The following is a 26,716-nucleotide window of genomic DNA, read 5'->3' on the forward strand; positions in this document are numbered from 1 at the left end:
CCACACCCACATTCTTGAGCACAATCATGCTTAATTTGTTATAGTTTCTTACATTCCCTTTGTAACCACATCTTGCAGGCTATCGTGAATCAACTTTACATATTAATTCCTTCCAGCCAATAAGCCACTTTCTTTTATTTATTTTTTTATTTTAAGTGTTTATTTATTTTGAGGGAGAGAGAGAGAGAGAGAGAGAGAGAGAGAGAGAGAGAGAAAGAAAGACAAGCAGGGGAGGAGCAGAAAAAGAAGCAAAGGGAATCCCAACCAGGCTCCATGCTCAGTGTGAAGCCTGGCTCAATTTCATGACTGAGAGATCATGACCTGTGCTGATATCAAGAGTCAGATGCTTAACCACTGAGCCACCCAGGTGCCGCCCCAAGCCACTCTCTTTTACATCTTCTTTGGCCTGTGTTTCATGCTTCCAGAGTATTCTCTAGCTCTTTATTTTCAAAGTTTTGCCAGTTCTGCATCCTGGTTGCTTTTTATTAACCTAATCTCACTTTTTGTGCAAGTACTGTTTGCTGAGTAGATTGTGGCCTTTGGCCACTCCCATTGTTCCTCGTCACGACCACAAACCTACTCAGGGGTTTGTGGCAGAAAACCGGGTCACCTAGAATTAAGTCACCTTAAAAGGGAGACCAAAATGGCATAGTAAACAAAGGAAAAGAGGTTGGGTATTTAACTCCAAAAATGAATCTAAAAATTAGGGAAATTATTTTACCTTTCAGTTGGTTAACAATCACAAAATTTAGGTCACAATCACAGTTAGGTGCTAGTTCTAATAATGAACAAAATTCATTATAATGAATACATTTTGTAATAACAAAACAATGAAAGGACAAAATTCTTATAATAAACAAAAATCTTAAAATGATTCGGGTGTGGATTTTTTAAATGAATGATATATACTTTTTCCAAGAATAGTCTTATGATTGTGTGTTATAAAGTCCTTGATTTCACTTTTGTCTTTTGAAGGGACATATGAAGAGGTTCATTTTTGTAGAAATGTTTTATGACTTCAGTTTCCCCAATGACCATTCTTTTTTTTTTCCAATGACCATTCTTAATCTGCATGTAAGGAAATTGATCTTGATTATTGTGTTTTTCACACAAAATATGTTTCATGAGGGTAGAGATTTAGTTTGTTCATTGTTGCTTCCCTACCATGTATGACAGTGTTGGACACGTAGTAGGTGCTTAGTAAATATTGGTTGACCACCAAGATAATTTACCCCAGATGGGCCTGCTTTAGTTGTGCCTGTTAATCTTGTCAGCTTCCCTTCAATTGTTAACTGATTCTGCCAGTGCTCACTGTTCATTAACTTGGGCTGCTGTTCTAGCTGTTCTCCAACACAATTTCTGTCAACTTCATGAAATTCTGCATGTTTTACAGGATTTGCAAGTGTAGTTTGACTTACACTGTTGAATATTTACTATATTTGATAATAATACAGAGAAAGGAGCATAGCGTGGTGGGTAAGGGAACAACTTTGGAGCAGGCAACTTTGGTTAGAATACAACTCCACCATGTGTCCCAACTATAGGACCTTGGATTGGTTAATTGAATTCCCTCTGCTTTTCTCTGGGTTGATAATAGCACCCCCCTCATAAATTAACATGTGAACTCACTTAGAACTCATTAACACCCTGGCCCAAGAACAAAAGTTCTCTGTAAGCACTTAATATTATTAGTATTATCAAGGAACCAGTCCACAGTAGTATGGATAGATGCTAGTGTTAAGTAGGAAGGGACATTTGGTTGAGGGCTAATTTTATAAGTAGTAGGCTTATTTGTGATTATAGCAGAAGTTTTCTTTTTTTTATTAAATTTAATTTTTAAAAAAATGTTTATTTATGTAGGTAATCTCTACACACAACATGGGTCTCAAACTCACAACCCCGAGATCAAGAGTTGCATACTCTATCCACTGAGCCAGCCAGGTGCCCCTGTAGTAGAAGTTTTCTTAACCAACCTCTATCAACTTGCTGGGTTAACTGATCACCTCATTCTCTGAAAAATACACTGACCCGAAGCCACTGGTCCCTGAAAGTCTTTCCCAGTGCTGACCACTCTCTGGGTGTCTTGCTGTCTTCTCTCACCTGTTTTTTTGTATACTTATTTAATACCTGCTGTGTTTGTTCCCAAATGTGTTTTGCCAGATATATATGTGTGTGTGTGTATATATATATGTATTCACACACATATAAATAAGTATATATATTTTATATATTATTTATAAAATAAATAAAAAATATATATTATTGTAATTGTGTGATTTAACTCAACCCATATAAACTGTTGGTCTGTAAATGCAAAAAAAAAGAAATCTAATTAAAAAAAATTTTTTTAATGTTTATTTATTATTGAGAGACAGAGAGAGATGGAGCATGAACAGGGGAGGGTCAGAGAGAGACAGGGAGACACAGAATCCGAAGCAGGCTCCAGGCTCTGAGCTGTCAGCACAGAGCCCAACACGGGGCTCGAACCCACGAACCGCGAGATCATGACCTGAGCCAAAGTCGGACACTTAACCGACTGAGCCACCCAGGCGCCCCAAAAGAATTCTAATTTTTAAGAAAACTCAGTTGAATGCTTTGGGAAGATTCAAAAGACATAAGTTGTCAAAAAATTACAGTCTGTTTAGTAGTGTTTATGACAAAGGTAAAGATTTACAAAAAACGATTAAAAAAAACCTTCGGATTCTGCACTCAAATTGCTTCAAAAGTATCTTTAAGATCTCCTCCCACTTTAAAGAGACCATAGCTAGAAATGCAATGATTCATAGCAGATGTGGCTCATATGCCAGGAAGACACACAGTGGAGTGGTATTCACATAACAGTCTTGGCCTATGTCAACAGGTATGCAAATAAATGTACATACATTTATATACTTGTGGTGTGTGAGTATCCACATAATTTTTATTTCTACCCACATAATTTTTGATGACTTTTTGCCTAAGTAGCTTTTTTGCTTGCTAACTACATTGAATTTCAAGCAATGGTGACTTTTGCTTCCATTTCAATCACAATAATGGGGGCTGGGATAATAAATAATCAGATAATGAGGTCTGTGTGTATAAAGGCACATATTCTGACATGATGTTAATGATACTTGAGTCTTTACAGTGGAGTGATTATTACTTCATAGTATCTTTCGGCCATGGTGTCATGAGGATGAAAAAGCAGGCTTGCCATTGAAAACTTTTAGCTAGAAAAGTATCATCCTTGAAATGATAACTTATAGTTTCACATTTTCTTCAAAAAAGCATTACCCAAATTAGTTAATCCTAAGCATAGTAAGAACAGTGAAGATCCCAAACTTTCACAGCTCCAGAATTAATTGAGGTGATGGATGCAGTGTTGTTCAGCTTCTGAATCAACTATAAACATATGTAATTTCTCCTCTGTTTAAGTTTTCCATTGTCATTTGATGACGTAAAATTCTTTTTTTTTTTCATTGAAAAATAAAGTTGTGAATGTTTTTCTTCTGTTATTCTCACTTCTAAAACATCAGTAAAGTATTGCTCAGAAGTCCGACCTCTGTAAGGCTGACAGCTTGTAAGGTCTCAATTTCAACTTAAAAAATAGAGGGGCGCCTGGGTGGCGCAGTCGGTTAAGCGTCCGACTTCAGCCAGGTCACGATCTCGCGGTCCGTGAGTTCGAGCCCCGCGTCGGGCGCGGTCCGTGAGTTCGAGCCCCGCGTCGGGCTCTGGGCTGATGGCTCGGAGCCTGGAGCCTGTTTCCGATTCTGTGTCTCCCTCTCTCTCTGCCCCTCCCCCGTTCATGCTCTGTCTCTCTCTGTCCCAAAAATAAATAAAAAACGTTGAAAAAAAAATTAAAAAAAAAAAAATAGAGAGTGCTCTACTCAACATTTCTCTTTACCTGACAGTAATTACATTTCAGTCCATTAAGTGTATGTATTGTAGACATAGTGCATGCCAAGGATAACTTACTAAAGGCTCCAGAAGAAATAGCTGATGCAAACCTGGCTGTAGATATGCAGCACCGTAAACTCACATGGAAACGATAGGTTTTCATAAAAAGAAATGTAAGTGGGGCTCCTGGGTGGCTCCTGGGTGGCTCAATCAAGAATCATCTGACTCTTGATTTCGGCTCAGGTTATGATCTCACAGTTGTGATATCGAACCCTGCATCAGGCTCTGCACTGACAGCACAGAGTCTGCTTAAGATTCTCTCTCTCCCTCTCTCTCTCTGTCCCTCTCCCATTTGTGCGCAGGCATGCATGTGATCTCTCTCTCTCTAACATAAGATTCATAGCAGAGTAGAGTTCCTAAGTTGTGTCCATTGAAATTAGCTCTAGGGGCACCTGGGTGGCTCAGTTGGTTAAGCGTTCAACTATTGGTTTCAGCTCAGGTCATCATCTCACGGTTTGTGAGTTTGAGCCCTACATCGGGCTCCGTGCTGACAGTGTGGAGCCTTCTTGGGATTCTCTGTCTCCCCCTCTCTCTGCCCCTCTCCTGCTCTCTCTCTCTGCCTCTCTCTCAAAAATAAATAAATAAACCTAAAAAAAAAATTAAAGAAATTAGACAGCTCTAGATGCATGGCTTGGTTTTCCTATGTACTATCCATGTGACCTTGAATGAATTACTTTTCTAAGACTCAGCTTCCTCATCTTTAAGTTGGAGATAATAAGTACTTTCCTTATGAAGTTGTGAAGACCAAACAAGATGTGCCTGGCTGAGTGTGAGTGCTGAGGAAATGTTAATTTTAAAATTTCTTATGTAATATTAGTAGCTGTAATACAAGCAGGGGTAGTTTTCTAAAGACTCCTCTCCGAAAACTTCCCAAATCTGATGTCTTATCACCTCCGGTTTCATTGCCATCCTGGTCTGAGCCACTCAGACCAGAGTTTGTCATCTCTTGACAAACTACTGAAATAGCTTTCTAACGGTCTCTTTGGTCCATGCTTGCCTCTCTACAGCCTTTTCACAACATCCTTTAAAAACATCAATCAACTTCATATCACTTCCCTGTGCTCAGCTCTCAATGGCTTCTCATCAACTTAGAATAACAGTCAGAGTCCTTACCGTGACCCTGGGGCTCTCCGTGATGCCCTCCCCCATATACACACATGTTCTTGCTCACTCCCCTCCAGCCACACCCGCTTCCTTGCAGCTACTGACATATTGCCACCTTAAGGCCTTTGACTTTATTGTTTATCTGCTTGTAAATTTCCTGGCCCAAATATTCCATTTCATCCAGACCTTTGTTCAAGTAGCCTTCTCAGATTACTCTGTCTCAAGTAGGCAGAGCACCACTCTCTCTCAGTTTTCTTACCCAACTTTCCTTTTCTTCATAGCATTCATCACCCTGGACAGTTTTTTAAAACAGATCTTACCTATTTTTTTTAAGTTTATTTTTATTGAGAGAGAGAGAGAGAGAGAGAGAGAGAGAGAGAGAGAGAGAAAGTGGGGGAGGGGCAGAGAGAGAGGGAGACAGAATCCCAAGAGGTTCTGTGCTGCCCAGTTGGGGGCTTGAACTCATGAACCATGAGATCATGACTTAAGCTGAGGTCAAGAGTCAGATGCTTAACCAACTGAGCCACTCAGGTGCCCCAATTTAAAAAAAAAATTTTTTTAATGTTTATTTATATTTGGGAGAGAGACAGAGGTGTGAGCAGGGGAGGGGCAGAGAGAGAGGGAGACACAGAATCTGAAGTAGGCTCCATGCTCTGAGCTGTCAGCACAGAACCCGACGCAGGGCTCGAGCTCACAAACAGTGAGATCATGACCTGAGCTGAAGTTGGAGGCTTAACCGACTGAGCCACCCAGGTGCCCCCCCCCCCACCCCGGCCTTTGTTTTAAGAGAGAGAGAGAGAGAGGGAGGGAGGGAGTGTGAGAGAGGAGTGGGGGAGGGGGCAGACGGAGAGAATCTTGAACAGGCTCCATGCTCAGCATAAAGCCAACACAGGATTCGATCCCTCAATCTTGGGATCATGAACTGAGCCAAAATCAAGAGTGGGATGTTCAACTCACTGAGTCACCTAGGCACCCCCACCCTAGACTATTTTTGTTGCCTTCCACAGAATGTAAGTTCCATGAAGGAGGGACTTTTTCTGTTTTATTTGTCACTACATTCACCATGCCTACAAAATTGCCGGTTGGGTTGAAGGCAATCAGTAACTCTGTGTTAAATCAGTGTATCTTTGAATTTTTTGTTAGTTGATAAGCTTCTTGAAGGTTAGTTATGTTTTTTCATCTTTGTATCCCCATCACCTGGCACCATTCCTGACCTCTAAGAGATACTTAACAATTAAAAAAAATGTTGTGAACAAAGAGGGTGAACAATTAATAGAAAGGGGAACAATTTGCATGTGGGTGGGGTGAGAAGAGAGCAAGTTGTTTGCTTTTATGAGTAGGAAATTCTTTTCGAGTTTAAAAATGGTTGATATAGGGGCACCTGACTGGCTTAATCCGTAGAGCACGTGACTCATGATCTCAGGGTTGTAAGTTCGAGCCCTGGGTTGGGCAGAGAGATTAATTAAAATAAAATCTTTAAAAATAAATAAATAAAATAAAAATGGTTAATATAGCTGTACGGTGCCTCCCACTCTAGAATATTCATGAGCAAACACAGCTGCTAAAAGTCCTAACAATTAAAAATATCTAATAAAATGTAATGACTTTATTATCACACTCCTTTCCTTCAAATGTTATATTTAAATATTGTGAAGATAAAACAAGTATGGTCTCCTTTTTATTGGTGCATTTAGTGTCTTCAGGTTCTAAGTCCTGATCAGTTTACCAAAAATGGGCCTAGAATTTTAGGGCAGTTTAATAAACCTCCTTCTGGGCAGATAATTTTGTGCATTATCAGCATGTCAGTTCCCCAGATAAACCGTGACTCCAGACTTTGGAGTGTAGCTCGGCTTATATTATCATGTAGGTCTTCTTTGCATTGTTTTCACTCCTCTCAGCATCAAGTGATTACGCCCTGGTATAGCATGATAAATTAGTCTGGAGAAGGATATTAGACAAACAACTTGGAATTTTCCATGGTGAACTTAATTTGTAGAAATGTAAATACAGGAAATGTAGATGTAAACTGATTACTTAGACACAATCCTAATCTAGAAACAACCAGCTACACACAACAGCCTCAACGGCTTCTAAGCCTCATGCAAATGAACAATTACTTTCTGTCCTGGTTGCAGTTTCCAGGAAGTGCCTCATTTACAAGGAAGCATGTGAGGAGGAGCTGGGACCTGGCAGGGCCAGAACTCTGTTGCTTAAGTCATGAGGTACAGGGCTATGTGGTGGGAATTGGGTGGGGAGACTATCAGGTAGGGTTGGGAGGCAGTTGGTTTCACTTCTTACTCATTCTCCAGTTTCCTGAATCAGTACCCAAGTATAGCTGTGCTGACCACTACCTCTGCCTTTGTGCAATGAGATCATTTAGTTTGAGCTTAAAAAAATAAAAAATAAAAATGAAAAGAGTCTACCCATAGTTTCTCTTGGTACCCCTTGGTGTTACACTCATCTGGATTCCAATATCAGGCAGAAGATGTGATGCAGTATTTATTAATGATGTCACATATTAGCTCAGAGACTGAAAGACTTAAAAGAACGTTTTAAAGTAAAAGAGCCTAGCGGTGCATGGATGGCTCAGTTGGTTAAGCGGGCCAACTTCAGCTCAGGTCGTGATCTTACAGTTTGTGAGTTCAAGCCCCACTTTGGGCTCTGTGCTGACAGCTTGGAGCCTGGAGCCTGCTTTGGATTCTGTGTCTCCCTCTCTCTCTGCCCTTCCCCTGCTTGCACTCTGTCTCTCTGTCTCTCTCAAAATTGAATAAACATTAAAAAAAATTAAAAAGAACAAACCAAATAAGTATATTCCTTTAAAATTTTACTGGATAATGTCCCTAAAAACATGAAAATTTAATTAAGAGTAAGAATTAAAAATGAAAGATGGGGCACCTGGGTGGCTCAGTTGGTTAAGCATCTGACTTTGGCTCAGGTCATGATCTCACAGTTCGTGGGACTGATCCCCACAATGGACTCTGCTGACAGCTCAGAGCCTAGAGCCTGCTTTGGATTCTGTGTCTCCATCTCTCTCTATCCTCCTCCCCCATTCACAGTCTGTCTCTCTCTCTCTCAAAAATAAATAAGCATTAAAAAAAAAAAAGAAAATATAAAGTAAAAGAGCCTTTCATTTTTATTAATGATAATGGGCAACCACTACTATTTTTTTTAATTAAAGTAAAATTAACATACAGTATTATATTAGTTTCAGGTGTACAATATAATGATTCAACAATTCTGTGCATTCCTCAGTGATCACCAAGATAAGTGTACTTTTTATCTATTTTGCCCGTTCCCTCACCCTCCTTCCCTTTGGCAACCACCAGTTTTCTCTCTGTAGTTAAGTTTGTGTTTTTGTTTGTCTCTTTTTTCTTTGTTTGTTTGGTTTCCTAAATAACATATATGGATGAAATAATATGGTATTTGTCTTTCCTTTATTTATTTTACTTAGCATTAAAGCTTCTAGGTCCATCGATGTTGTTACAAATGGTAAAATCTCATTCTTTTTTATGGCTGAGTAACATTCCATTTTGCATCATTGTGTGTGTGTGTGTGTGTGTGTGTGTGTACCACATCTTTATCCATTCTTGTATTGTTGGACACTTGGACTGCTTCCATATCTTGGCTATTGTAAATAATGCTGTGATAAACATAAGGGTGCATATATTTTTTTGAATTAGTGTTTTCATGTTCTTTGGGTAAATGCCCAGTAGTAAAATTGCTGAATTATATGGTAATTCTATTTTTAATTTTTTGAGGAACTTCCATACTGTTTTCCACAATGGCTGCACCAGTTTACATTCCCACCAACAGTACATGAGGGTTCCCTTTTCTCTACATCCTCACTAACACTTGTTATTTCTTTTTAATTCTAGTCTTTCTTACAGGTGTAGGGTGATTTCTCATTGTGTTTTGATTTGAATTTCCCTGATTATGAGTGATGTTGAACATATTTTTCATTTGTATGTCTTTTTTGGAAAAATGTCTATTTAGGTCCCCAGTTTTAATCAGATTATTATTATTTTTTTGTGTTGACTTGTATAAGTTCTTTATATATTTTGGAATATTAACCCCTTATGGGATATATCATTTGCAAATATCTTCTCTCATTCAGTAGGGCGCCTTGTTGTTTATTGATGGTTTCCTTTGCTGTGCAAGAGCTTTTTATTTTGGGGTAGTCCCAAGTAGTTTAATTTGGCTTTTATTTTTAAAAGTTCTTAGAAATGTCAGGGTGCCTGGGTGGCTCAGTGGATTAAATGTCTGGCTTTTGATTTCGGCTCAGGTCACACACAATCTCATGGTTCAAGACTTCAAGCCCCATGTGGGGCTCCGTGCTGACGATGCGGAGCCTGCTTGGAATTCTCTCTTTCTCCCTCTCTCTCTCTGCCCCCTCACTCTCTCTCTGTCTCTCAAAATAAATAATCTTAAAAAAATAAAGTTCCTAGAATTGTCACATTTTCGTTTGCTGCTTAGACAGTTTTCTTGAAATATCTTGAGTGAAATTTCACCATATGTAGTTAGGTACCGCTTTGTCACTTAAGGGAAATAAATCACAAACTGACCATTCTTACCTGATAGATTGGGGAATTTGTTACTCAGATTGTATCTAACACATAGTATGTGTCCCTTAAATATTTTGTTGATGAGCAGATAAATTTCATGGTTGTTTGTGGAGCCAAATAAAAAAAATTTTTAAAGATGGTTGCATTTAATCAAACAATGGTTATGAATGCAGTGCATTAATATTTTACTCCCGTCTTTGTAGTATGGTCACTGCCTATGTCGTAGTGCGAAGTTTAGGAATGTAGGCCCATTGATACTCACGTATTGATGGTAGGTGCTGTGGACTCAGTAATCCTGAAAGAAAATCAGATTAATTATGGTAGTAAATATTTGTCAAAAATGTTTAACAATTCAATTATGGTATGTAAGGAATTACGAGCTCTTGCCTAGTTTACACTTTCCTGGTGTACAAGAAGGGCATGATGATCTCTTTTCATTACCAACATGGTTCATTCCCATGGTGTGCTGGAGCCAGCTGATATGTGCTCCTGGGAGCCAACCATGTATATTTCTTCCCAGTTCAATGTTTAATAATCTACATTTTGGTAGCTTGAACTTTGATTTGTTGGCAGTATTTACACCATGGAAATTGGCCTATGCTACAAATCAGACTCCCTCTGAGCAAGTTGTTAAACATTTACCAGCATACCAGTGTTCATTCTCTACCCCCACTGCCAATCCTTCTAATTTCTTCATTCCTTGCCTGCTTTAGAGCACACGGGAGACAGGGAAGTCAAAGAGTCAGATATCTGGATTGTATTAAAAACAAAATTTAACTGAACAAAATTTTAAAGATCTTATTAGCTTTATTCATGGATTCATGAATCAAGCAGCATCCAGTCTAGCAGACAGAAAGAAGATTTAAGAGGGTGCCTTGGTGGCTCAGATAGTTGAGCTATCTGGCTGTTGATTGCAGCACAGGTCTTGATCTCAGGGTCATGAGTTCAAGACCCGAGTTGGGCTCCATACTAGGTGTGAAGCCTAATTTAGAAAACAACAACAACAACAACAACAACAACAACAACAACAAAAAACAAACGGAACTCTGAGGAGTTGTACAAATAAAAGACTTTTATAGACAGAAGGGAGCAGGAACAAGGAAGTTATACTGGGCAAGAAGCCAACTGGTTATTGCAAGGTTACTTTCCTTACACGGGAAGACAGGGGTCTTATAAGGCAGATTATGCAACTTGCTGTTCAGATGATTCCTGAATGACTGGTTTAAGATTCCATTTCCAGGAGAGCTGAAACTGTAAATAAGTCTCAGTTTGGTGACTTGGGGCTTAGCATGAGCAACTCCATTTTGGGTCTATTGTTTTGTGTTTAATAATTGGAATATAGATTCCTCTCCTTAATAACTCTGTGACCTTGAACAAGTTCTGTAACCTCTCTAATACCAGTTTATTCCTTAGTAAAATGGGGTTGAAATAAGACTTACCTCAAGGGTCACCTGGGTGGCTCAATTGGTTAAGCATCTGACTTCAACTCACATCATGCTCTCACAGTTTGTGAGTTCAAGCCCCACATTGGGCTCTGTGCTGACAGCATGGACCCTACTTGGATCCTCTGTCTCCCTCTCTCTCTGCCCCTCCCCTGCTTACACAGTCTCTCTCAAAAATAAACATTTAAAAAATCATAAAATCTCACCTCAAGATTTGAGGATAAAAAGAAATGATATATAATAAACACCTAACAATGTTTGGTCCATAGTAAATGCTCAGTAAGTGGTATTTATTAGGTTTGGGTTTTTTTTATTATTATTATTATTGCCAGTACTGATAGTCATTCATTCATTCAACAAATACATATGGAATAGCTATTTACAAAACACTTTTGATTCTGCCTGTATGGTTTTAAATGTACAAATGAATAAGAATAAAATACCACCTTGAAATTCTGACCTTTCAGATCACATGTCCGCTGTTATGTGGATTGCACATCTGGGCCCTTGACATGTCTTGGTTTGCTGTCAGTGGACAGATAGTTCCAGAGTCTGGTCAACTTATCTCCTGTTAGGGCTCCTTCTTCCCACCAGCTACCTATCCTCATAAATATCTTCCTCACTCCTCCATTTCCTTGCCTTTCTTCACAAGTAAGCAGTCTTCCCGGCATGCGGCAGCTTACTCTCTCAGGTCTGTGATCGCAAGTACTCTTGCATAACTCACCTGGAAGCTGCCTCTTTAGATCCTGAGGCCAAGGACGGAAGGCTTGATTTCTACATGAGATTTAATCTTTGGGCAAAAGTGCTGCCAGAGGGTATAAGCTGTCTCTGCCTTCTTGCCATTACAGGTTCGGTCCCCTTTTCTTACCCACTTTGTCGTGCTCAGAGGGACGTCCCACACATGGTGCAGTGTTCTCTGCCTCAGCATTCCTTTGGGGAGAAAAATGGTTATTTAAATGGCAACGTTAGATTCTAAACCCTCCAGATTCCTACAGGTGCAAGTGGCACTGAGATTGAAATCATTAGGAATAGAAGTATTTGTTGTAAGGGGGAGTATTAGCCTCTTTATACTCTCCAAATATTAAGTGTGCACAAAACTTAGATTCCTGCTGCCTTCTGCACACGTGGGCTTCTTGTGGGATTTCTCAAATAATTTGAAGTGTGCCTTTCAACATGATCAGTTTTTCAGTACTTATATTTCAGAGCTGTTTTAAAACACGGAAACACTTAAAACTGGTATGAATTGTTTCATGCTGGGAACTCTTTTGCCATCAGTTTTAAACTGTTGCTTTATGGGAGCAGCTTGACAATGTAAAAATGTAAACTTTGGCATGAATGAATAGAAAACAGAACACGTTCAAATGCTACTTTCCAGATCATTATTTTTTTCCAGCTTATTTAATTGATTAATTGATTGCACCAGAAAAATGTCTTATAGAAACTATTTTTTATTGAAATACTTTATCACAATTAATATATTCTTGATGCCTATTGTTTCCATAAGGTTCTAATAGGTATCAATGATATTGCTCAGCTTTCCACCATTCTGTTTTCAGCAGTGTAAACTCTTGTGGATAAATCAAATTGTTAAAAAAATGTACATGATGTGTTTATGTATAGTTACAATCCAAATCGATTTTTCAAACTTGATTTTAGATTTCTTTTTCCCAAAATAGTCACATTCAATTCTTATTGAGAATGAACACACATCAAGTTTATTGAGAAACATCACTACCATTGACTTTAAACATTTTCTAGCTTTAAAAAAAAAATATTTATTTATTTTTGAGAGAGAGGGGGATAGGGGCAGAGAGAGGATTCAAAGCTGGCTCTGTGCTGATAAGAGATAGCTCAATGCAGGGCTCGAACTCATGAACTGCAAGATCATGACCTGAGCTGAAGCTGGATGCTTAACCAACTGAGCCATGCAGGTGCCCCAGTATTTCCTAGTTTTTTATGATCGGAAAAAATTACTTAAAAAATTTTTTTTTACCGTTTTTATTTATTATTGAGAGACAGAGAGAGACAGAGCATGAGCAGGGGAGAGGCAGAGAGAGGAAGAAACACAGAATCCAAAGCAGGCTCCAGGCTCGGAGCTGTCAGCACAGAGCCCGATGTGGGGCTCGAACTCACAAACCGCGAGATCATGACCTGAGCCGAAGTTGGACGCTTAACCGACTGAGCCACCCAGGCGCCCCATGATGGGAAAAAATTAAATGTAATCTCTCAAGGTAGAAAAATGAGTTTTAGATTTTTCAGAGCCAAAATGAGAATACTTTAGAGCAAAATTAGACCAAGTCTTTGGAATTCAAGGTGGCTGAACACCCAGAAGAAACACCCTATAAAACCTGCCAATTACGTGGTCTGAACAGAATTCCTTTTTAATAATTCAGAAATTTCTCTTTGTCAGTGATACAGGAACAACACCTCCAGAAAGTGGTATTTTTGGATTTATGATAAACTTCTCTGCATTTCTTGGTAAGTATGCAATAATTCTTATGAGAAATTCACAGTCTCAAGTGAAGTAAAATGTGTCATTTACAGTTTGTATATAATTTTTTGTTTTTTTTTTAGCAGACTTAATTTTTTAGAACAATTTTAGATTCACAGCAAAACTGAGCAAAAGGTAGGGATTTCTCATATATGCCTTGCCTCCCACCCTGTGGCCTCCCCCACTATGACCATCCCTGAAAAGAGTTGTACGTTGGTTACAATTGATGAACCTACATTGACACATCATTATCCCCCAAAGTCCATAGTTTACATTAGGGTTCTCTCTTGGTGTGTATAATTTTTTTTAAAGTACAAGCTTTGCAACTAGAATTTTGTTCTACTTTGAGAAACTTAAAATGACTGGAAAGTTATTTTTGGCCTCATTTATAGAACGATTCTTCACTTCATCTAGTAATGTGCCACAGGATTTTGAAATGAATTTTAAATGTAATTTGTTTATAAATTTGTGATTCGTATCCCAAGCATTTGTGAAAGCCAAAGCACCTAGTGTACAAGCTAATGTTTCTCCGAGTGGGTACTGAAAGCCACTTACCTGAAGATCATCTGGGATGCCAGTTAGAATGCATGTTCCCAGGGAAAAATGCAGATCTACTCAGTCAGAACCTGTGGGAGTGGGCTGAAGAATCAGCATGGTGGTCAAGCACTCTAGGGGACTTGGATATTTACTATAGCTTGGGAACCCCTGACAAAGGTGTTGTCTGACCCGTAAGAGAAAAGGAAAAAAGATGAAACAGACAACACTTTGTCTCCAACTCAGGTATGATTGTTCCTTTCAGTTCCTCAAATGCAACTGAGAATAGGATACAATGCATTTGATAGATAGATACAGTTGATAGGATACAAGCCTCTCATGAACCAATCAATATAATGACTAAAAAACTTAATCTACCATGGGGAAATCTGGGTGTATAGATGTAAGATGGGGGCTCTTTCTCCTAGTCCTTTCATAAGCCCTTACCTCCTGGAACAATCAGGTGTTTGTCAGGGGCCTATCATGTAACCAATACTTTCTACCCTTCTCTACTGGTGCAGGGTGGGAAAGGGCAGAGGCATGGGGGAACCCTATTGACTTGGCATTTTTGGAATTTGTTCATCTTACTTGGTATAAAGTTTCACGTGTCATTCATTTGTCGTGTTCTCATCCCGAGGTTTTGGAGGTGAGCGAGGGGAGTGTAGAAATAGGAGTCAACCAATCTCAGTGTCCTTTTATGCCATCCTTGCCTAGAGTCCAGATTTAGAAGATAGAGAGATTATTTCATCACTGGCTAGCAATAAATATGGCCTTTTGCTTCTAGACAAGGCAGAATCTGTCATGAACATCTTCACTTACAATAGTCTATGATAAATGATGAGCTTTTAGCCTGCTTTTTAAATTTCAGCAAAAAAAAAAAATGACCATCACACCATGTCAGTATGTTGAAATCTACTTTGTTCTTTTAACACATGCATGATACCCCCTCTCATGGGTATATTATAGCTTATTTAATCAGTCCCCTCTTGTTAAGCATTTAGGCTATTTCTGACTTTGCAATTTACAATGCTCAAGTGAATATTATTTTTAATACATCTTTGCATATTGATGTAAGATCTTCTATAAGGTAAATTTGTTGAGTAAAAGTTATTACAGATCTAAAATTTTGATAGCTGTCCATGTATTCAACATTCATTTAATAAGTGCCTACACTGTGGTAGGCTCTGTGCTTATGCTTAGTGCTAGGGCCCCAGCAGCAGAAAGACAAGGACCCTGCTGTTATGGAACTCATGTATAGTAAAGTTTATTTATTTTGAGAGAGACAGAGACAGCACGAGTGGGGGGGGGGGGGTGGTCAGAGAGAGAGAGAGAGAGAGAGAGAGAAAGAGAGAGAGAATCCCAAGCAGGCTCAGCACTGCCAGCCCAGAGCCCCACAAGGGCTTGAACCCATGAAGCTGGGAGACCATGACTTGAGCTAAAACCAAGGGTCAGACGCCCGCCCAAGCCCAACCGACTGAGCCACTCAGGTGCTCCAGAGATTATATGTTATTGTGACATTACTCTCTGTAACAATAAGTGGTATTTGATTAATTGGTAAGGTCTTTGGAAAAACATACCCTTTGTACCGTCCTCACACCATTCACAAGAACCAGTGGCAATGAAAGAACTAGCCATGAAAAGCAACACTGTAAGATAATTAAGTTATAGGAAAATCCTTTAAAACCTGAGGATGGAAATGCTTTAAGCTTACACAAAACCCAGAAGCTAAACAGGAAAGAATTGATAGATTTAGTAGATAAGAAATTAAAACTTCTAAAAAAAATTAAAACTTCTAACTGATGAAGGATACCAAACCAACCAACCAACCAACAAACAAAAACCAAAAACAAAATCAAAGACAGACCAGAAGAAAACCTGTAATATTTATAGCAGACAGTAGACTAATGTCTCCTACTAATGTTTAAAAAGCAACTGCAGGGGCGCCTGGGTGGCTCAGTTGGCTGAGTGTCCAACTCTTGATTTTGGTTCAGGTCATGACCTCACAGTTCCTGGGATCAAGCCCCACATCGGGATCTGCACTGACAGCATGGTGCTTGCTTGGGATTCTCTCTCTCTCTCTCTCTCTCTCTCTCTCTCTCTCAGTAAACATTTATTTATTTATTTATTTATTTTTAATTTTTTTTTTAACGTTTATTCATTTTTGAAAGGCAGAGAGAGAGCGCGAATGGGGGAGGGGCAGCGAGAGGGAGACACAGAAACAGAAGCAGGCTCCAGGCTCCAAGCCATCAGCACAGAGCCCGACGCAGGGCTGGAACTCACGGACCGCGAGATCATGACCTGAGCCGAAGTCGGCCACTTAACCGACTGAGCCACCCAGGCACCCCTCAGTAAAACATTTTTTTAAAAAGCAACTACAAATTAAAAATGAAGGGGTGCCTGGGTGGCTCAATCGGTTGAGTGTCCGACTTCAACTCAGGTCCTGATCTTGTGGTCTGTGAGTTTGAGCCCCGCATCGGGCTCTATGCTGACAGCTCAGAGCCTGGAGCCTTCTTTGGATTCTGTGTCTCCCTCTCTCTCTGCCCCTCCCCCGCTCATGCTCTGTCTCTCTCTCTCAGTCAAAAAATAAATAAAACATTAAAAAAATTTTTTTTAAATGAATAGACAAACTCAAGAGAAAAATAAAAAGAAAAATAAAAGAAGTCTAAATGCAATTTTCAGAAAAAGAAATGCAGATGACCGGTAGACATACTGAAAGTTGCTCAATCTCACTAATGATCAGAGGGATGCAGTTTAAACCAACAGGTTGCTGATTCTTATTCATCAGGTTGGTAGCAATTAAAAAAGCCATTAAAAGGACTTGTAAAATTGCTTTCAAACTCTGCTGTGAGAGTATAAACGCTGCCATACAGTCTTGGGGCAATTTGCAGATACTTCTTGGCATTTCAGTTGTGCACGGTTTTTGTTCCAGTAATATTGTTTCTAGGAATTCATCTTTCAGAAACACTGAAAGCATGCCAAATACTTGTGTACCAGGCTGTTCACTGAGCATTCCTTGTAACAGGAGAAACAGACAATGTAGAAGTCGAACGTTAAGAGAATGATGAAATAAATATATACCGTGATGAGACCCCTAAAAATGTGGAAGTAGACTTACTTGTACATGGTAAGATCTCCATGGTGACTTATCTCAAGTGAAAAAGAGTAAGTCACAGAATATGTGCACAGTAGCATTTATGTGAAAAAGATAACAGGCAAGTTTGTGTGTGATGATACACACAGTGGGGAGAGTGAGTTGGGGTGAGGAAGGACAGGGTGGGTGAGTGGGAGACTATGGCAGTTGGGAAACTGAAATACAGATTTTAAAAACACAAGGCAAAACTTTCCCTGTGGTTTTCGTTCTAAAAGGTCAAATAATAAAAATTCACCAAAGTGCCCTTCTTTTTCAGGTGCAGCCACAATGTACACAAGATACAAAATAGTAGAGAAGCAAAATCAAACCAGCTATTTCAGCACGCCTGTTTTTAACCTGGTGTCGCTAGTTCTTGGATTGGTGGGATGTATCGGAATGGGCATTGTAGCCAATTTCCAGGTGTGTCCTGAAGGTTTTTTTCTGTTCTTGGGGATGATGGAATATGTGTGTGTCTGGAGTAGAGAAGCAGGAACACAAGGGGCATGCTTGTGCCAGGAGAGTTCTCAAATAGTTGATGAGTTTGTAAAAGTGGGGATAGTTTGCTTCTTAGAAACACATCTTTATCGTTTGAAAGTCAGTCCTGCCTGGTGCTTGGGAGAGGGTGGGGTTCACGTTTGCACACCTATGAGAGAGCGTGTTTCACACGATGTTCCAGACTCTGCATTGCCCCATGTTACTAACATGATCTGATGGGTGGGGAGAGTGACTTCAGTCACTGTAATAGTTTCATAAAGAGTGTGAAAGTATTTGTGTATATGAGTGTGTGTGTGTGTGTGTGTGTGTGTGTGTATTTACCAGTTCACAGAGCAGCTCCTGATCTCTTCCCTTTGCAGGTGAGGATATAGGTACATGAAGGTGAAATCATATGCTCAGGGTTACTCAGCTCATTCATTATGGAGCCAAAACATGGAGCAAATGAACTTATATGGTGACTTCTGTAGAGTCTGCTTGATAGATTCCTACTGTGTTGAGTGTTTGAAAAAAACTCTACTTGCTTTGTTCTAACTTGTAGATACCTGTTCATCCCAAGGTCTCTTTCAGGAAGGCATGTGAGCTATTTGTCCAAGGAGACAGTATTTAATATTTTTTAAAAATGTGTTGTATTTCAAATTCGTACTAGTTATAATAGTATCGTGTCCTAGGGTTATTGTAAAGGGTCCCATGAGATGTTGCAGAGTAACCAGCAGGCCGTACGTGGCAGCCCCTGGCCATCATTAGGGGCTAACACCGAGGTGGTCCTGTTCCCCCTGCCCCTGTTGTTTCTTTGTGGCGGCACAAAAGAAGTTACTCCAGGAAGACTTGCTTCTGCCCAGGAGGACTCCTTTAACTTTTTTCCCACCAGAAGTGGGCCGATCTTGTGTGGTGCTGATATTCACAAAAAGGTGTCAACCTTGGCTGCCAGCCAGCTGCTAAAGTACACGTCCGTGCCCAGAAGCTGCAGTACAGGGCCGTTGCACCTGCTATGGGTCTGCGAGGGTAATAACCTCGGGCCTCCACCTGTACCATCTGCTTCCCATCCATTTGCTAATGCCCCCTCCTGCATGAAGTCAGACCATTGTCAGAGAGTCCTCTGTCTCACCTGCACCACATGGCCTCATAAATCACTTTCTTTGCACTGCACATGGGGGATGCCATCTGTCGATCAGGGGACAGAATAAAGTGCTCCAGGAAAGTTGGTGCTGTGTTGTGAAGGGTGAGGTGGCAAACACCCTTCCTTATATTGCATAGTGTCTCCAGGACACCCTGTGGGGCAGGGATGGTCTCCCAAGCCTCAGGGCTGACGAGTTTTCATTTTTGGACATTATAAATCCATTTTTGGACATATTTGTTGTTTCCGTATTAACACTGAAAGGTCGGTAGAAAGGTGAGAGGCAGGTTTGTAGCCTCCCCAGAGCAAGTGTAGAGGGCTTCATTGAAGGAATTGTGTGAATACATTTGCTTCTGGCTCCATTTACTTTGCTACCCCTCTTGTCCCTTTATGGCGAAATAAGACAAGGGCTGCTATACATGATTGCAGGCGACATTGGTCACATGGTGGAGACTCTTGCTTTATATTTTATGCTTGTATGCGTTTGGTTTTTCACGACAATTTTTTTTTAATTTTTTAAGTTTATTTTTTTTTAGAGAGACAGAGCGTGAGCAGGGAGGGCAGAGAGAGGGAGAGAGAATCCCAAGCAGGTTCTATGCCCCCAGGGCATAGCCCCAAATGGGGCCCAAACTCACAAAACCATGAGATCATGACCTGAGCTGAAACCAAGAGTCAGACGCTTAACCACCTGAGCCACTCAGGTGCCCCTTTTCATGACGACGTTTATTGAAAATTTCCTATGTGATAGAATTTATGAAAACATCCAGTACTCCTATCATGCTAGTAATGACCTCAGAATACAGGTAGTAGCATTCTCCTCATTTGCCAGTGGAGAAATGGAGGCCCAGAGGAGTTAATACTTGCCCAGGATTGTCTGAGCACCGAAAGGCAGAAGTGCACTTTGAATTGAAGCAGTCTGTCTAGAGCCTGTGGGAAAGAGTTAACTCCATTGCCAGAATGGGTAAATCTCTGAGAGTGAAAGCATGTACACAATTCACATCCCTAACACCAGAAAGCATGATGGGAAGCAAAATTAAAATGGGGGGTGAAGGGAAGATTTGGAATGATATAATCGTTAGTAGATTGTTGGATATGAATTATTCGGTGGGGAATAGTAGGCACTAGATGATATCCTATCGCTTTATTCTCCAAATAACTCATGGTATAAGCACCATAGCCATCAAGCTTTAAAGCAGAAAGGCAGACTTTAGAAAGAAAACTTAGATGTCAGATAATTGAACTTGTGGTTCTCTTTAGGGTTTCTATGAAGTGATTACATCTTTACAAAAACCAGAAATAGAATCTTAAACTTTCCTGAGAGCAGAGTGTTTGCCTTGTCATTGTTCCCATAAATATATCTTTACAACTTCCTTGTTTTATATCCTGTAATTCATTTTCAGCATGCCAACCTGAGCTGTTCCTTCCAGAGGAATTGGAGGTGTGCGGGCAGGAGAGCACTGGCTATCTCTGGGGGATTTGCTTGAGTAGGAGTAAATTGTATTCGTCAGAAGTTCCGGGGCTCTCTGTCCTGAGCTGGTAGGCAGAATGGCAACTTTCTGGTGTGTCCTCACCAATCTCTCTCAATGCTTTACTTTCCTTCCTTCCAGAAATTTCCTTTTTGGAAAAGTTGTTTTCCAAGGTTTAACCCTTTCAACTTTCTAGTTTTCTCTATTTTTACTATCTTTTATTGTTTTAAATGTTTATTTATTTATTGTAAATGTTAACTCATTTTTTGAGAGAGAGACATAGCGTGAGTAAGGGAGGGGCAGAGAGAGAGGGAGACACAGAATCCAAAGCAGGCTCCAGACTCTGAGCTGTCAGCACAGAGCTTGACATGGGGCTCGAACTCACGAACTGTGAGATGATGACCTGAGCCGAAGTCAGACACTTAACCAACTGAGCCACCTAGGCGCACCTCTATTTTTTACTTTTTTAAATTAATAAGAGAGTTTCAAAAAAGAGGTCCAAAAAGGGTGCTGGGTTTTTATTTTAGCCTCTATCCACAATTCACGCCTCATCTGAGAATCATTTCGCTTCCAAAAGACCTTTGATGCGAGAGTGTGTGCTCCATAGCGGAAAAAGCACCTCCCACATACGACCCCTGCAGAGTCAAGGACCTTTTGACCCAGTAATGTCAGGGCTAATGTGGGGGTTTGTGAGGGCCCATGAAGTTTGCAGATTAAGATCCTAAAGGATGTGTTGAATTGGCCAGGGTTTAAGAAGCGAATTCCCTGATAGTGTAATTGGAGGAAACAGAGTATTTAAGTTCAGGATGTTGATTTACTTAGCAAAAAAGAAAGTAGACAGGGGCGCCTGGGTGGCGCAGTCGGTTAAGCGTCCGACTTCAGCCAGGTCACGATCTCGCGGTCCGTGAGTTCGAGCCCCGCGTCAGGCTCTGGGCTGATGGCTCAGAGCCTGGAGCCTGTTTCTGATTCTGTGTCTCCCTCTCTCTCTGCCCCTCCCCCGTTCATACTCTGTCTCTCTCTGTCCCAAAAATAAATAAACGTTGAAAAAAAAAAAAAAAAAAAAGAAAGTAGACAGTGGAAAGCATCAGGATTCTCAGAAGATTATTCCTTAAAAGGACTCATTAGCAGTGGACATCTTGCCTTTTGTTTTCCCTTGTCCTAATGTGCCTAACATTCAAGGGGGGAGGAGAGAATCTGTTTGTCTTCATTCTTTTATTATTATTATATTTTGGTTTAATATTGTTTTTCCCCAGATTTACTGAGGTATCATTGACATATAACCTTGTATTAGTCTAAGGTGTATAACATAGTGATTTGATATATGTATATATTGCAAAATGATCACTATAAGTTCATCAACATACATTGCCTCACATAGTTACAATTTTTTTCTTGTGATGACAACTCTTAAGATTTACTCTCTTAGCAAAAAAAAAAAAAAAAAAAGATTTACTCTCTTAGCAACTTTCGAATATACAGTACAGCACTGTTAACTATGCTCACCATGCTGTACATGACATCCTCAGGCCTTATATCTGGAATTTTCTATGTTTTGACCCCCTTTTCCCCACCTCCCCCCCCCACCTCTGGCAACCATCAATCTGTTTTCTGTATCAAAGAGTTCAGTTTTTAACTTTTTTAAGATTCCACATATAAGTGAGATCACACAATATTTGTCTTTCTCTGTCTGACTTATTTCACTTAGCATAATACCCTCAGTATCCATCCATGTTGTCATAAGTGGCAATACTTCTTTCTTTTTTATGGCTTAATAGTAATTGGTGTGTGTGTATCACATTTTAATTATCCATTCATCCATTGAGGGACACTTAAGTTGTTTCTATGTTTCGCCTATTGTAAATAGTGCTGCTATGAACATGAGCATGCAGTTATCTATTCAAGAGAGTGATTTCATTTTCTTTGAATTATTGTCATTTTTCATTGTAGTAAAATAATTGGACATCTAAACCATTTTTAAGTGTACAGTTGAGTGATTTTTTTTTAATTCTTAAAGTACTTAAATGTCTACAAATTTTTTAAAGGGCATAGAATGTATTTTATTTTCTATATATAACTTTCCTAAATCTGTATGCCATGCTAGGTATCCTAGGAATACAAAATCCATACCTAATAAATGAGTAATTGATAGGCCATGTTGCAAAATGTCTGTGCAGCCATATTTTATTATAACATAAATCAAGTTGTGGATTTTCCCCTATATTCCTAGGTTTGATACCAGGAAATAAATTTCCCTAGCAAATAAATTTGAAAGTGGTTTTTCTTTCTTTTTTTTCCTTAAAAAAATTTTTTTTTAATGTTTGTTTTTGAGACAGAGCATGAGCAAGGGGAGGGATAGAAAGAGAGGGAGACACAGAATCTGAAGCAGGCTCCAGGCTCTGAGCTGTCAGCACAGAGCCCGATGTGGGGCTTGAACTCACAAACTGCGAGATCATGACCTGAGCCGAAGTCAGATGCTTAACTGACTGAGCCACCTAGGCACCCCTGGTTTTTCTTTTTTTAATCTTCTTTTCCCATGTGGAGAATAAAGATTTGATATCAGTTTCTTTTTGAACAGATGAAGAACACCGTGGTTCTGGGGAAGCCTGGGTGACCCAGGTCAAAGAAAAGTCTGGGAGGGACAGGGTATGGACAGTGGGGCCAGCAGGAGTCTGGGGTCCAAACCAGGCCCTCTTGGACAATACTTTCACTTCCCCCTTTGCAAAGCTCACATCTTCAAGTTCAACCAGAGACTCTGTCGTTCAATCCAATATCATAGTTATACCATAATTGTGCCCATTGCACGATTAAAAGGAGCCTAAAGTGAGCTCCTTGAATGGTCTATCATGAGCATGTTCGGGATCAATACCAGACTCTTTACCTAGATTGGATGTAAGGGTGCCTTCTGGTTGAATTGGCTGGTTAGAGGATGTAGGGGTGGGGCCTTGACTTGAACCTACCTTGGCATGGCAAGGGCAGTGTCTTTACTTAGATTTGCATGTGCATGTGGGGAGAGACAAAGAGACTATTGGGGAGCAGGGAGCCTGAAAACCCGAAGCCACCCTTGGTACCTTCACGGAACCAGTTGCATGCTGTTAAATGAAATTCATCATATAATTTTCACTGCAAACCTGCAAGGCAGAAATTATTATGCCTATTTTACAGATACAGAGACTGAGGTTATAAACTAACGTCACAGAACCCAGTGGCAGAGTTGAAATTTTTTTTATACGGTTCTGCCAGACTCCAGAGCCCACCATATTCAACTCGCCCCCCTCGAAGGCAGATATCACTTTGTCCCTGTCCAGCATGCCCACGTTTGCTGTGGAACAACTAAGGGCATTTACTGCAGGGTCTGGAAGGCTTTTCTCTTGGTAGTCTTCTGCAGGCAGTCGCATTTTCCAAGGAGTGGTGGGTGCATCTGTGGCTTTGAGTGGATCAGCGTGGGTGGGTGCGTGGGCCTACTGCACGCGGACTCACGTGGAGTAACACCTGTTTGTGACTCTCTCTCCAGGAGTTAGCTGTCCCCCTGGTCCATGACGGTGGTGCCCTTTTGGCTTTTGTCTGTGGTGTGGTCTACACACTCCTGCAGTCCGTCATCTCTTACAAATCGTGTCCCCAGTGGAACAGCCTCTCCACGTGCCACGTGCGGATGGCCATCTCTGCCGTTTCCTGCGCAGCTGTGGTCCCCAGTATCCTTTTGCACATTTGTCAGTGTCTTCGAAAGCTTAACCCTTCTCCCTCGCCCCCAAAAAAGTATGAAAAAAAAAGGAAAAATTGACAGCCCCGTTTCCACATGCTTCAGAAGAACAACTGGCGGAAAAGTGTAAATCATTAAGAAAATATTTCCACATTGTGTTGTTATTTCAAAAGAATCTTTGTGGGGAATGGTGTGCAGGGAGAATGGAAACATGTCCAAACACTTTAGTCTGTTTCCTTTCCTCCCAACAGGGAAAATTTCATAAGCCATGTGAAAATATTTATTTTTCTTTGTAGTGCTTGTTCAAAGACACCAAATATTGATATTGTACTTAAAGTAATAGCCCTGTGAAGTCCCAAGGGGCTGTACTCTGCCCTCACCCTGCACGTAGGTGATTCATTAGATGGTCTGACTTACTCATCCATGTTAAGAGGTTTTAGAAAGCTCTCTATCATTTATTTCTAAATCACTCGAAATACATTTAGCCTTCTCTGGTTATCACTGATGCCAGTTTCAAAATGAAATCTCATTCCTTTTTCGTATTCCACAATGTGAAAAGAAAATCTGAATTTTTATGCTTGTGCATTCTGATTTAGAGGGAATGAGAGCTTGATCTTTCTCTCTTTCTTTCTAGAGCTATTTAACAGAAAAAAAAAAAAAAGCTGTGTCTTTAAGAGGTGGAAAATTCCCCATCTTTCAAAATACCGTCTGTAGTCCTATCAAAGAAAACTGCAGAGGCATCAAAAAATGTTGATTCCTGTCAGATTGTAGAAAAATAGAAAACTATTTAATTAGTGGAAACTTTGTTAGTCTGGATTGAGTTGTATAAAGTGGGCAAGCTTGAGTAAAAATGCACCACGTGCTTCTAAATATTAAGCTCTGTGATTCTCCTTTAAACTAGAAGCTGTACAAAATGTACAGTCTAAGTGTGATTTTGGGTTTCGTTTTGTTTTTTTCATCTTAGGGAAGGAAATTTTTGATTACAAAATTTCTAAGTACAGAGGAAGCAAATCCTAGTGTTGAGAAATTTAAACAAAATGCAGACCCTTGTTCCAGAGATGGTTCCTTCTCGATTCTTTGTTCTATTTATGGATTGAAGACACTCATGTTTGTCTTCAAATATAACTACTTTTAGCTTGTGTTAGTTGTAAAGTATATAGAAGTGTTTGTAGTGTTAAAACCAAAGTTCCTTCCTTGCTTCCAACTTTGGAGACACATCTCTAGATGGTAAAATTAGAGAGAATTTTAGCAGAATAAGGCTTTCAGCCATCAGAGTTTCACACACAAATAGTTCCCATTTTTAGGCAGCTCCAATGAGCCATGCCAAGGGACAGCTTTCCCACAGAAACAGATCATGTCCCTGTATTAAATTAACTTGAATGAATTCATCCATATGAAGAGTTCTTTTGTCTTAAACATTAGCAAGGTATTTATATTTCTTTACAAAGATTTCAAAGCATCTTTGAAATGCCCTTGTCTCTCCTTACTACAGTATTTCTGTGAAACACCATTATTTGACTACTGAAGAAACTGAAACAGAGAGTGAGGCTGGTTGCTAGGATCTTGCTTCTAAGCCCTTCCTGTGAGACTATCCATCTTGCACCTGGCTTCTAAAGCTTTCAAAACCTTCACAAAATCACTAACAGCATAAAGCCCACGTTCCTTTTCTTGAGACCCATAATTTGGGACCTCATTTTACATTGTTTCTTCTGGACTTGCCTGCTTTCTGTTCTCAGCTTTCACCCGTTCTCTTCTACCTGGATGGATTATCTTCCTCCACCTTGTTTTCTAGAGCCTAGCTGTCCAGTATGGTAGCCACTAGCTACACGAGGCTACTGAGCGCTTGAAATGTGGCTGGTCCACATGGAGATGTGCAGTAAGTGTAAAAACCACAGTGATTTCAAAGATTTAAGAAGAAAGAAAAGGAGAATATAAAATATGTCACATTACTTCTTTATATTATTGCATGTTGAAATGATACCATTTTTGATATATTGAGTTAGATAAGATATATTATTAAAATTAATTTCATTTGGTTTTATTTATGTATTAAGATTTATTATTATTATTTTTTAATTTTTTTATTTTGGGGAGAGTGCATGCTCAAGTGGGGGAGGGGCAGGGGAGAGAATAGGAGAATCTTTTTTTTTTTAACTTCATTTTTTATTTTTTAAAATTTACATCCAAATTAGTTAGCATATAGTGAAGCAATGATTTCAGGAGTATATTCCTTAATTCCCCTTACCCATTTAGCCCATCCTCCCCTCCCACAACCCCTCCAGTAACCCTCTTTTTGTTCCCCATATTTAAGAGTCTCTTCTGTTTTGTCTTCTTCCCTGTTTTTATATTATTTTTGTTTCCCTTCCCTTATGTTCATCTGTTTTGTTTCTTAAAGTCCTCATATGAGTGAAGTCATATGATTTTTGTCTTTCTCTGACTGACTAATTTCACTTAGCATAATACCCTCCAGTTCCATCCACATAGTTGCAAATGGCAAGATTTCATTCTTTTTGATTGCCGAGTAATACTCCATTGGATTGAGTATTTTCTTTATCCGAGAATGGGAGAATCTTAAGCAGGTTCCACACTCAGCACGGAATCCAGTGTGGGGTTCAATCCCATGATCCTGGGATTATGACCTGAGCCAAAATCAAGAGTCGGACATTCAACCTACAGCCACCCAGACACCCCTAAGATTTTATTTTTAAGTAATCTCTACACCCAACAGGGGGCTTGATCTCACAA

General features: G+C 39.9%; 1 protein-coding gene across 2 annotated transcripts in view; it reads left to right on the plus strand.

Annotated features, from left to right (window-relative positions):
* The window catches only part of DRAM1 (DNA damage regulated autophagy modulator 1), a 41,893-nt gene that overhangs the window by 6,751 nt on the left and 8,426 nt on the right, over positions 1-26,716 (plus strand). For both annotated transcript variants that reach the window (XR_006294476.1, XM_043562334.1), the window contains exons 2-4: positions 13,455-13,522; positions 17,477-17,619; positions 23,786-23,963. Coding sequence is in view for 1 of the 2 variants with exons in the window: in XM_043562334.1 (XP_043418269.1) it covers positions 13,455-13,522; positions 17,477-17,619; positions 23,786-23,963 (389 nt within the window). In the remaining variant the exon portion in view is untranslated. The remainder of the gene's footprint in view (positions 1-13,454; positions 13,523-17,476; positions 17,620-23,785; positions 23,964-26,716) is intronic.

Source organism: Prionailurus bengalensis, chromosome B4 (genome assembly GCF_016509475.1).
Source record: "Prionailurus bengalensis isolate Pbe53 chromosome B4, Fcat_Pben_1.1_paternal_pri, whole genome shotgun sequence".
Taxonomy (NCBI): Eukaryota; Metazoa; Chordata; class Mammalia; order Carnivora; family Felidae; genus Prionailurus; species Prionailurus bengalensis.